General features: G+C 41.1%; 2 protein-coding genes and 1 long non-coding RNA gene across 4 annotated transcripts in view; 1 reads left to right on the top strand and 2 right to left on the bottom strand.

The window, feature by feature from the left end:
* The window catches only part of LOC126367255 (cytochrome P450 306a1), a 45,106-nt gene extending 37,330 nt beyond the window's left edge, over nt 1–7,776 (top strand). Inside the window, exons 2-9 of one of the 2 annotated variants that reach the window (XM_050010673.1) lie at nt 3,579–3,757; nt 4,325–4,643; nt 4,731–4,876; nt 5,311–5,510; nt 5,708–6,158; nt 6,249–6,395; nt 6,465–6,639; nt 7,122–7,776. In XM_050010673.1, coding sequence (XP_049866630.1) covers nt 3,579–3,757; nt 4,325–4,643; nt 4,731–4,876; nt 5,311–5,510; nt 5,708–6,158; nt 6,249–6,395; nt 6,465–6,639; nt 7,122–7,303 — 1,799 coding nt within the window. In that variant the 3' untranslated portion in view covers nt 7,304–7,776. Of the gene's footprint in view, nt 1–3,578; nt 3,758–4,324; nt 4,650–4,730; nt 4,877–5,310; nt 5,511–5,707; nt 6,159–6,248; nt 6,396–6,464; nt 6,640–7,121 lie in introns of both variants that reach the window. The other variant, XM_050010671.1, reaches the window with a different exon arrangement.
* LOC126367290 (uncharacterized) lies at nt 2,557–3,616 on the bottom strand. Its single transcript, XR_007566469.1, has 3 exons — nt 3,574–3,616; nt 3,432–3,482; nt 2,557–3,130 (listed from the first exon to the last, which is right to left on the bottom strand). It is a non-coding gene; the product is annotated as an uncharacterized LOC126367290 (long non-coding RNA).
* A 746-nt stretch (nt 7,777–8,522) lies between the features above and the next one.
* Nucleotides 8,523–11,862, bottom strand: LOC126367261 (cytochrome P450 18a1). The gene is made up of 6 exons (XM_050010684.1): nt 11,309–11,862; nt 10,849–10,970; nt 10,505–10,729; nt 10,208–10,412; nt 9,859–10,123; nt 8,523–9,734 (listed from the first exon to the last, which is right to left on the bottom strand). The coding sequence occupies exons 1-6, from the start codon at nt 11,691–11,693 to the stop codon at nt 9,323–9,325; spliced, it is 1,614 nt and encodes a 537-aa protein (XP_049866641.1). The 5' UTR covers nt 11,694–11,862; the 3' UTR covers nt 8,523–9,322.
* Between the last annotated feature and the right edge of the window lie 220 nt (nt 11,863–12,082).

Here is a 12,082-nt window from a genome sequence, read left to right as displayed (position 1 = left end):
CCTGCTCGCCGCCGCTGGCCGCGCACGCCGCTCCTGCGCCACAGATGAAGTTATTGACGTTAATCGAGTATTGACTCTGCAATAATTGTACACTCCAAGGATCCGATGTAAATGTTGATTTGTTAATGACTTTAACGAGTTTCAATTAATACTAAATGTAAGTAAGTAATACCAGATAAAGGCAGTGATATATCGAGCCACTTAAAATTTTAGGCAGGTACATCGCTATGTACTTAACAAAGGTTGTATCGGAGAGTCAAGAACAAAACCACTTTTAAATGCAAGGTCAGTAAAGAGTGGAAGTGATCAAAAGCGTGTATGATTTTCTTAGCAGTTGGAGGCGGATTTCGGCTCTGGCTTGGCATGATCTGTCGGTTCGATAAAATGTGTCCTTTTAAGTGGTGTTGCAGGGCAGTTGCGCGGGCGTCCACCTCATGTTAACCTTGCATTGTGTCAGTAACACTGCCGCGGGATAACGGAGTACGGTGGCTGAATGAGAATAGCAAAAACATCGCATCGCCTGGCCCGCACTTCACACCCAGGTCGCTATGCGGCACTGCCTTGGCTGCATCATTTAAAACAATATGCTTAATTTGCATATATTTTTGTTATAGTGAAAGTAACATGGAATGGTCAGCTTATAACATGAATTTAGTCTTTTATCTGTTTATCTGCTCGGTAACAGCGTCTGTGGTCTAGTGGTTAGAGCGTTGGGCTCATGATCTGGAGGTCCGGGGTCGATTCCCGATGGGAACATTGTCGAAATCACTTTGTGAGACTTTCCTTTGTTTGGACATTACAGGCTTGAATCACCTGATTGTCCAAAAAAGTAAGATGATTCCGTGCTTCGGAAGGCACGCTAAGCCGTTGGTCCCGGGCTACTAGCCCAAACACCTCCACCAAGCCGCAGTGGAGCCGCGTGGTGGAGTGTGCTCCATACCCCCTCCGGTTGATTGAGGGGAGGCCTGTGTCTAGTAGTGGGACGTGTATATGCTGTTTATGTATGTATGTATCTTCTCGGTAAGTAATAATAATTTTAGACACATTTGTCTATATGCATCCATCTGATATCAGATGACCAGGTCAAAGAACAACGACTGTCCCACAATATTTAAATATCTTCGTAGGCGAATAACAAGGAAAAAGCTAGGCGAAAACTTCATTCTTCGTTAAAGTGCACGCGTGTATTGGTCACCGCTACACCAGATCGATCCACGCACAGTTAAACTTTTTTTTTATAATTGCGTACCTACCCACGCTCCTGCCTTTACCACGTACCACTTTATCACACTAGAATGTCAGCAATCTGTCAATTAAATGCTATTAACATTCTCGAGTACATTTTGTCATGGCCTATGAGGGCACATTCTCTCACAATCTAATTGGTGTGGGCAGTATGTTGTCGGTTTAAGGGCCAGAGATATAAATATAATTTAGAAGCTGACATTTGAGAAAAGTAAACACATAAATAATAATATAAATACTTAGTATGTTCCTCCTATTTCATTGTAATTCCTTTCAGGTGAAGAAGCACAAAAGAAAATATATATCGTGAAAATCCTCAGAGCGAACGGCGAGTGCGTCGTAGCGTGGTTGATGTTGGGTGACGGAGGCGGGGGCACGTGCCCTAATGCTTACATTAGTCAGTGGTGGTCGATCGTCGATAAGAGCGCGGCCGCTGACCGGCCTTCACACGCCCGCGCCGCCTGCGCCCGCGCCGCGCCGCGTAGCGCAACCTCGCCCGAACGTTTCACACTTCGCCCAACATAGACATTCACGTATATCCCAAATTAGTATCATTATCTCGTTATCTTGAAGACTACTGCTTACTTACTAGTCTTCTTGTATCGTGCAGGTTGTGAGGTTGATGACCAACCTCATCAACTCTATTGTCAGGGTTATTATTGAGCCGCCATGTAACGACTATGTACTTACATCAGAAAGTAGTAACCAACGGCTAAACGTGCGACTTAGTATAAGTGTCATATCAATTAATAGTCACCGTTCAATGATCATGTCCTAATTTATATGCAACACGCAGTACTCTTGACTCTCAGGACTGTTAAGGGCCGCATATTAAGTGCTTCCTTTAATCTAGTGTTCAGTAGTTTCTGAAATTACAACCAGAACACATGGAACGAAACATAATTTATAGAAATAAATCAATTATTTACGTAATTATGTGTGACGCCTTATTGTGTTTGTGTTACAAAATAATCCATTGTTTTCTAAGAATCATTACTTAACTATTTCAGGCTTTGAGATTATATGAAGGTTCTAAAAACTCAAATGTTTAGTAAAATGGTTCAATTATACAATCTTATTAGTAGTTTTACAGCTAGTTACATAATATGTAATTTCATTTTTTGACATTCAAAAAGCGCTAACTTTGTAAGCTAATTTTGAAAAATAAATATTTTTGAATTTTGAATTATAGTAATTAGAGAGGATTAGCAGGGCCAAATCTAAGCAGGGCTAATCGTCGTGGAGATCCTTGGGGGAGGCCTATGCCCAGCAGTGGGCGTCATACGGCTGATGATGATGAGCAGGGCCAAAAGCCGTCAGAACACAACATACAGCTGCTTTAGGTTGCCTTCCTAAGAAGATGCACTCATCATCGCCGATAATATAGTGCGTGATAACTACTTATTCGTCTTATTCCGGGACATAAGTAACTATCAAAAGTATAGTGGATTTCTATATATTTTTTATTTTGCATTATCATGTACAGATTTGTCCTCTAAGAAATCGCATCGGGTTCGACTCTTTGCTAGTGCACTTTAAAGTATGAAATTGATTGGAGACTTATGCTAGGCGACTTATGCGTACTAAAGACAATCTTGATGTAAGTAACATGGATGTAGTAAATCTATGTAAGTAACGTTCTTTTTGATACTTCCAGTATCATAAAATGATTGTTAAAGTTCAAAAGTGTAAGTACTTAATAATAATTGTCCTGAAAAAAATATTATCTAACAAGGCTTCCAACATCTTTTCATGATGACCATATTATGGCAAGCCAAATATCAGAAAACATTAATAATTAACACGAAGAAGCAGGAATGTAGTAGGTATCCGAGTATTCAAGGTGAACTTCACCAGGGGACCACGTCTGCTAATCGACAATTGCCTGAAATATTCAATAGGTACTATAATTAGAGCAGAGTAAGTGTTTTATCATTGAGGAGTTCTGTGAGACCGTGACGTGTCTTTAACTCGGCGAATATGCCATAAATATCATTATCACTTTTTCAATACAAAAATAAACACACAATCAGTCTCGTAGTTTCGAAGCAGGTAACCAGTGGACGATGTTAAAAAAAATCAGGTTAAACGAAGTACCTTTTTCTGAAATTTGTTCATAAATCATGCAAAAATTACGAATTTTTGACCGTTTTACAAAATAAATAAGTAATCTAAAATCAGCTTACTTTGGCGCAGATTGTCGCAATGCGCCACAGGACGTCGCTACATACTTAATTCTGGAAGGAGACAAATAAATTATTTTAATTTTAAACATCGGTGGGATATCGATGCGAGGTGAGGAAGAAATTGAAATTCGAATTATAATACCCAAGGGGAAATGCGGCGGCAGAGGCGAGCGCGCGGAGAGCAGTCGGCGAGCGTCTGGCCACGTGACGCGCCGTGTCAGTCGCAGATAGGTGGCGCCGCGGTCGAACCCGCTGTCCAACCTCCTAGCTGTTTTATTAGTGACATCATTTTCAAGACCGTCTACCACCTGCAAAATACATATCAGGCGAGTTTATTTATAACACCTGCAGTTCTACTTTTCATTGCACCTTAGCTATCGCCATAAATAGACATTATGTGTTAATATTTCCGAAGAGACCTTATCTCCGCGCATAGGGCTGTACAAACGCCGATTATTTATCATGCAGTCGCGTTGCGCGTGCTCGGCTAAGATATTTTTATGTTGGTACGAACTATTAGTCACACAGCCACAGCTGATTCAAAGTGCTTATTGATTGTGATTATTAATATTTGCGATATCAATCGATAATAATTGATATGACAGAATTTAAACTTGCATTTAAATAGTATTAAGACTTGAAGTATGTTATATGTTTAGTTTTTTATTTAGTATTAATTTAGATTCTGTTAATTTTACTCATAGGCATAGAATAAGGAATAATACTATCAGAATAATATAATTGATTGTTGAGCTTTGTCTGTGACATACAAAACTGTTTATTTAAGTACTTATAAAAAAATCACTTAAAACTAATTTAATTTAATTTCTTTTTTGATTTTAACATCTTGGTAAGTAATTGTGAGCTAAATCTAAACGTGGTTTTTGTTGTAGATTAAAATGGATTTTTTATTCCTATGGCTCGTAACATTTGTTTTGGGATATTGGATATTCAAAAAAATTAAAGAATGGCAGAGCTTACCACCAGGCCCGTGGGGTCTGCCTGTGGTTGGCTACCTGCCCTTTCTCGATCGCCACCAGCCACACCTGACACTCACCGAACTATCTAAGCTGTACGGCCCAATATATGGTATCAGCATGGGCAGCATATATGCGGTCGTCATATCCGATCACAAGATGATAAGAGACGCCTTCGCCAAAGAAAACTTCTCCGGGCGAGCGCCCCTCTTCTTAACTCACGGAATTATGCACGGTAATGGTAAGAAAAAAAAATTAAATAAATATACATGGATTATTAATGTAATTAATTATTTTGTTAATGAGTTAATTGCCCTCGAAGGTATTATCTGCGCTGAAGGAGGACTGTGGAAAGATCAGAGGAAGCTGATAACGAGCTGGCTCAAAAGCTTCGGCATGAGTAAACACAGCGTGTCCCGCGACAAGCTCGAGAAACGAATAGCTTCCGGCGTTTATGAATTACTCGATGTACGTATTAAGACATTTATTTGTTTAATGTTTTGTTTGATGTCGCTGATTGTGTTAAAATTATATTTTACGAGGTTGTATAATGTTATCAAGATCACAATTTAACTTCATTTGTTGCACGCTTCGTTAATAATAACAAGCTATAAATAAAACAATCGTTTACTTGCTCGCTGCTGACTTGATTTGAAAAAAATACGTCTTTGAATTGATTTGTTAAAGTATGAGAAGGTGTTTTTATGTATTCGACCAAAAAACTCGCATTATAATTCTTGAAAGTGACCTTTTAATGTCACAGACAAATGTTACCACGAAACGCGCAGCAAAAACACGATCGTCGACTTTTTTGTTTTTGTTTCACAATTTGATGGTCATCGTGCAACCTGCATTTGACGAGCTTTTCGTCCCATGTCTTTATAAAGAACTTTTAATTTCAGAATGTCGAGAAGAGTGGAGAATCTCCTTTGGATCTAGCACGCATGCTCACAAACTCACTAGGTAATGTCGTCAACGAAATTATATTTGGGTTCAAGTTCCCAGCAGGAGATAAGACATGGCACTGGCTGAGACAAATTCAAGAGGAAGGATGTCACGAGATGGGTGTAGCCGGTGTAGTAAATTTTTTACCTTTTATTCGGTGAGTTGAGAAATGTCATATATACATACATAACCTATGTTGTATGCAGGTAGTTTTCGACCCAAACCAATGAAGAAGGTCAATAACCTCTGACATTTTCGAAAATAAAATTATTCGATTACGAAATAAGTAACTAAGTATTTTAAAAAGGTCGAAGATCAAAAAACGCTTGGGATTGTGAATGTGTTTATTTTTAGATTCTTTTCTGCATCGACAAGGAAAACTATGGAGGTGTTGGTTCGCGGCCAGGCTCAAACCCACAGATTATACGCGAGTATCATTAATAGAAGACGCAAGATGTTAGGATTAGAAAGGCCTACGGGTGCGGAGTACCCAGAACACGCTAATTTGTTCAACGAACATCCTGAAGGTCATATCAAATGCGTGAAATACAGCAAGCACGCCTTGAAAACTGAAGAGCATTACTTTGATCCTGAAAGTATGATTGCGACAGACGGCGAGTGTATTTTGGACAATTTCCTGTTGGAACAGAAGAAGAGGTTCGAGAGCGGGGAGGAGACGTCGTGGTATGTGCGAGACGAGCAGCTGCACTATCTCCTGGCGGACATGTTCGGCGCAGGCCTTGACACCACGTCTGTCACACTCGCCTGGTTCTTGCTATATATGGCCCTATACCCCGAAGAACAGGTAATTCGTCGCACTATTCTCAAATAAGTGTATTAATTTAATGGTATCAGTACTCTTAAAATTAACTTATCTTCAAATTCTGGTTGACAGGATATAGTACGTAAAGAGATTTTGTCAGTGTATCCTGAAGATGGTGAACTGGACGGGGCTCTCTTACCACACCTTATGGCAGCTATTTGTGAGACTCAGCGTATTCGGTCGATAGTTCCAGTTGGCATTCCTCATGGATGCATGCAAGTATGTGTGGCTTACAGTTTTGAGATAAATACATATATTGAGATAAATAAATACATTGTTATTCCACAGGACACGTATCTGGGTAACTACAAAATCCCGAAAGGAGCGATGATAGTACCACTGCAGTGGGCTATCCACATGGACCCAGATGTATGGGAAAATCCTGAGGAGTTCAAACCGAGTCGATTCCTTGCTCCTGACGGCAGCCTGCTTAAGCCACAGGAGTTTATACCTTTCCAAACAGGTGGGAAAATACAGGAACGATAAACGAATAAAATTACTTGTAAACTAGTATTAAAAAAGAGGAAAAGTTTGTTTGTTTGTTCGAGGTTATCTCTGAAACTGTTGAACAGATTATAGAAATCCTTCCACTTTCATTTTGAACATAGTATAGGTAACACTTTCTATTTAGTATTTTCTTGGGAAAACAAAGGGTTGTTGTTTGAAGCAAGCTAATCCACAGGTGATGAGAATTTACCTGAGCATTATTTGCAACAGTAAAGAGGCTTTTGAGGCCTTATAGTATTTTTTATATGGACGACTCTATTGTTTTGAAAAGGCCAATGATCAACAACGCCGAGTTTCGTGACCTGATCGATTAGTGCAGTCAAGTTTATATTTTTTGGAATCTGGTATAATGTTTTGGTACAAAGATCTTATTTTTTGTACGATTCCGAGATCGTTGGCATTGTTTGGTAATTTATGTATTTTTTTGTGGTTTGGCAGGTAAACGTATGTGTCCAGGGGATGAATTGTCACGTATGCTATCATGCGGGCTGGTGGCGCGACTGTTTCGTCGGCGTCGTGTGAGGTTGGCTGGTAATCCGCCTTCGGAAGAAGCTATGCGTGGCTCCGTCGGTGTGACTCTTGCGCCGCCGCCTGTCATGTTCTACTGCGATCCTTTATAATGCGGAGTAGATCATCAAATATTATATTAAACAAAATTTTGGGTGTAGTGAGTAGCCATGTCTCTTTTCAATATAAGAATAGTGACTGCGTATTTGGTGTACGTCAATGAATCAAAAATTACAATTAGCTTGTCGTGGTAACAAGAAATTTAAAATGGTACGTTTATTGAAGTTAATTCTAGTAGAGTTATTGGTTAATAAAAGGTTTTAGGGTGATTTCACAAGCTTGTTTGTGCGTAGGTTATAATAATAAATTAAAATAAAAATTATAAGTCTGTGCCTCGCAATCGTAATAAAACTATGTACTGTATAGTTATGCTCGAATTAATGTTTAATAAAAAAGTTTCTGTGCCATTCAATAAAAGTTAATAATAGTCACCTCAATATTGCATTTGACAATTTGTTTTTAAGTTGGTTTTGGGATCATCTACATAATTTTTGTTAGAAAATAAAAAAAAGAGAATTTGAGTGCGTTTATGTCTTTTATTCCCCTAACCAATTTATTTTTCTTAAAAGCTAATTATGTATTATTTGGCTTTGTAAGAATTCTTTTTTGACGTGTCTTATAATAGATTTGCCGCATATGGCATTAAAAAATGAAATGGAATGAAGAGTGAGGTGAATGTACTTTGTGCGATAAAACAGGAGCCTCCTCACACACGTACATATTTGGGAACAAAAGGTCGTTTTGGATTAACTATTCAGTGGGCTAGGCTATTATCACCGAATTTTGGGGAATGGATGTACACATTATAGAATTATAATACGGTCCAAAGTAAAGTAAGTACTATTAAACAGAACGACCAGTTACGTACAATTATTGATTACATTTAAATAATATTTAACATTTTTATAATCGTCTAAAACGTTAAGAATTAGATCTGTCAAAGTACGTAAGCTAGTGTTGTGACGTTTGTTAGCATAGTGATCTGTCAGTCGATATTAGGTCGATCGATTCTTTTCTATCTAACAGTACTTACTTAAATAGTAGCTTTTATATGTGTCAATATGAAGTGCACGTATATAATCGTAATAATTATCGATAGAAGTATTTGGAATGACCGTGACAAATTCATAACACGTAGGTGGAGGTACTCTGTTGGATACCTACAGCAATTGTTATGGTAGATATGAGTTATGGGCAATTAACTCGGTGATAAATCGCAATTGTTATGACAGGAACAGATGTATGGACAGACGTAAACAATTAAACGACATATTCATTTCAATCAAGTTTTTTACCATTTATTTCTTAATACAAATTTAAGTCTAGATATAAAATATAGCGTTATATACAAAGCTAAGGTAAACAATGAACTCTAAATGATAGCGAGTTACAAATGAAAAAAGACTTAACCTATTGTAGTTCAGTACACCGCAACTTGGTTGCAAATAGAATGAATCCATAATGGCTAACCTAGGATACAACTAGACTATAGCTATGTAATCGTATCGTAGACAGCGACAATACTATCGCTCTTAGACTAGCCGGTTGCTACACTACCACGGAAGGTACATGTTACACTAGAGACGTTATAAATACAAATGAACACTTGTAATTCTTCACTCAACATGATATGGAACGCAGCAGATTGAGATTGTACTCAAACACTTGCAGGTGAAATCTACTAATAAATAATGACCTAGAACATACATTTATTTTGGTATAGGTACTAGAACTTACGATATAATGGACCTACCGATATAGCTGTATTGTAATACGGTGTGATCAGCAACGATCTAAAGGATCGAGAGCCTACAGCGAATACGATACGATTCGATAATACTGCAAATTCACACGCTTTAAATTTTACGTATAATCTCAGCGATGGGAATTTTCAATACATCTAAAGTTACAAGTTCGGTTTAATATATTGAACACTTTATGCACAGCCTCGACGGTCGCCTCCGCGATGTCGTCACTTAAATAATTAAAACTTAAATAATGGTCGTCGATGCGCTCTAAAACGAGTGATCATTGAATACTGGTGGGTGTGGGGCAGAGGCGGGATTGGGGGCTCAGTGAGAGCCGACGTGGCGGATTTGCCCGAGCTCGAGCGAGGGCGCGGACGGTAGAAGGCGCGGCACGAAGCGCACGCGGAACGCTTCGGGGGCGATGGTGGCGCCCACCGTGCCCTCCAGAGACGGCAGCGCCGCGCCTGGCTCCATCTGTACGTCGAACTGGTGCATTATGCACGCGAAGAACATGAACATCTCCATGCGAGCCAGCACGTCTCCCAGGCACATGCGCCTGCCGACACCGAACGGCATGAAGTACTCTGGTCGGCGGATCTTGCCGGCGTCGTCGAAGAAGCGGCTCGGGTTGAATTTGTTAGGCTCGTCCCACAGGTTCGGGTCCATGTGCACACAGTTGATCAACGGCACCACTTGCGAGCCCGCGGGGATCCTGTATCCGTTCAGATTGACGTCCCTATTGCAAGAAAAAGATTAATTAGCATTTGTGTTTCGACAGTCGTCGTAATTGAGCGACTTATATTTTTCTAGTAAGCAGTAAGAGGTCGCTGAACTTTTTTGTTAATGTTTTCGATACTTACTTGGTAGGCGAGTGTGTGGTGGCGAGGGGGACAATGCTGGACATGCGAAGGGTCTCGAGGATGGTGGTCTCGGTGTAGGGCAGGTTAGGCATGTCCTCTACGTTGGGCAGGCGTTCACGGCCGATCACGGTATCGATCTCCTCCTGCACGCGCCGCTTCACTTCCGGATTGCGCAGCATGAACACGATCATCCACAGGAGGGAAGATTTGATGGTCTCCATACCAGCAGAGAACAAGTCGCCAAGGATTTGTTTCAGTTGAAGCTCTAAAAAATAGTAGAATCGTTAGAGACTTTATTCTAAAATAACAGTTCGGTATTATAAAATATATCTCATATATTGTAACTTACCGTGATCTCTGCCTTCAAAAAGCTCTCCTCCCCTGCCTTCTTTCTTGGCCTTCTCAATTTCGATAAGATATACGTCGATGAGGTCCCTGGCGTTGTCCTTGTTAAGAGACTCCCGGTGCTCGTCGATAAGTGTCTGGTAGAACTCAAACATTTCTTGGCGGTTCCTCATCACTCGCTCTTGCGCTTGAGCTTTACCCGGTAGATACTGCGGATCAAAATAATTTCGTTTAGATTGATAAAATGAAAGGTGCTGTTGAAAGGTCAGAACTATAAACTTGGTTTAGTAAAGTTACATACGTTGTAAAGAGGGATGTATTCTCCATAGTGAATTTCTCCGAAGAGCCTCATGCCTTCTTCGATGAGGTCGTTGAGGCGTTCGAAGCGCGAGTCTCCGTGGCTGAAGCGAACTGACATGGTGATGCCGCAGATGACGTTGGATACGACGAGAGCGAGAAGCGGGTTCACATCAATAGCTTCGCTTTCAGACCGATGAAGGTTGTCCATCAGCTCATACACTTCATTCTGAAAATACATTTTGTATAAGTATTCAGAATTTGAAGATCGTTGGCAAGTGTACTTAAAAAAAATATACAAAAAACATGAATTTGTCGTAAATATTTATGAAGGAGGCAGGTACAAACCTTAATTCTGCCTTCCATGATTTTCTTGCCGTTGCCCATGTAGGTCATGCCAAACTCACGGAGTTTCTCGTGGAGGAAGCGGCGTTGGCTCTTCCACAGAGGGCCTTCGCTGTTGATGATGCCTGTACAAACACAGGTACGGTTAATTTTTGTAGGCGAAGAGTTCAAGAAGTGCTGTATGTCAGCCGCAACGGAGGCGGGGCGGGGGCGCACGCCCCGCGCCCACCCACTCGCACGCAGTGCCGGCTTACATTGTAAGCCGGCAACTTATGACATTATAGTTTTTTTTATTTTATTTGAGAAATAAATATTACAATAAAAATTATTGCATTATTTATATTTAGATAATTAAGTTATTTAGTATTTTGAAAATATTTAAGTTTTATAAATACAATCGTGAATTTTGTAGAGACTTTTCATAGCAATTTAAATATGTAAGCATCAATTTGCGATAACTTACCGAGTCCCTCAATGGTATGCATGAGCGGAGTGCTGGGGCGGCCGGTGAATTCCTCGCGGCGGAAAGCTTCGCGGATGACCCGGTAGTCGCTGAGCACGATGGTGAGCTGGTTGCCAAGCCGCGCCGAGAACAGCGCGCCGTAGTTGCGCGCCAGCTCCAAGAAGGTCTTGTGGCGCACGCCGACGAAGGGCAGGTAGCCGACGACGGGTGGCCCCCACGGGCCCGGCGGCAACTTGCGCATCTCCTGCAGCACCGCCACCAACCGCGCCGCCAGCGCCAGCACGCCTGCCGCCAGCAGCAGCGGCACCGACGTCCGCGACGCACACCAGATCATCACTTGCCACAGCCCCCACAACAGTTTAGAGTTCGTCAGAATAGATAACATCGTTACAGTTTATATTTTTGACAAGTTTAAAAATTAAAATATATTTTCAGTAGATCGCGTACAACATCAGTGCGCGGAGCGTAAATCGCGATGATGCGATGCCGTGAACGCCGTGATTGTATATCGCGTGCGAGCGTCGTGTGCGCACTGCGGGCCGCTGGCGTGGCCTTGCGAATAAATACGCGCGCTGCCGGGGTGGCGCGTGCGCAGGCTCGTCCCACCGGCTCCTCTCTCTGCGCTTTTCCGCGCCGGCCGGCGACGCGCTACGAGCGCCGTAGCACTCCGTAGACCGCGGCTATTGCAAGATGTAGGTACGCTCCGTATTTTTTAAATATAATATAAATTACTGTTTTAATTATGAACTAGCAGTTACTGCATTATACGACTTT

Source organism: Pectinophora gossypiella, chromosome 6, assembly GCF_024362695.1.
Source record: "Pectinophora gossypiella chromosome 6, ilPecGoss1.1, whole genome shotgun sequence".
Taxonomy (NCBI): domain Eukaryota; kingdom Metazoa; phylum Arthropoda; class Insecta; order Lepidoptera; family Gelechiidae; genus Pectinophora; species Pectinophora gossypiella.
This window is presented reverse-complemented; position numbering and strand designations above follow the sequence as displayed.

Excerpts from the sequence above, each read along its gene's own strand:
- LOC126367261 (XM_050010684.1), bottom strand. The coding sequence starts at position 11,693 with ATGTTATCTATTCTGACGAACTCTAAACTGTTGTGGGGGCTGTGGCAA. Across the intron at positions 10,413-10,504 it reads AATACATCCCTCTTTACAAC|TATCTACCGGGTAAAGCTCA; the intron begins GTATGTAACTTT and ends TTTGATCCGCAG. Across the intron at positions 10,124-10,207 it reads TTTTGAAGGCAGAGATCACG|AGCTTCAACTGAAACAAATC; the intron begins GTAAGTTACAAT and ends ACTATTTTTTAG.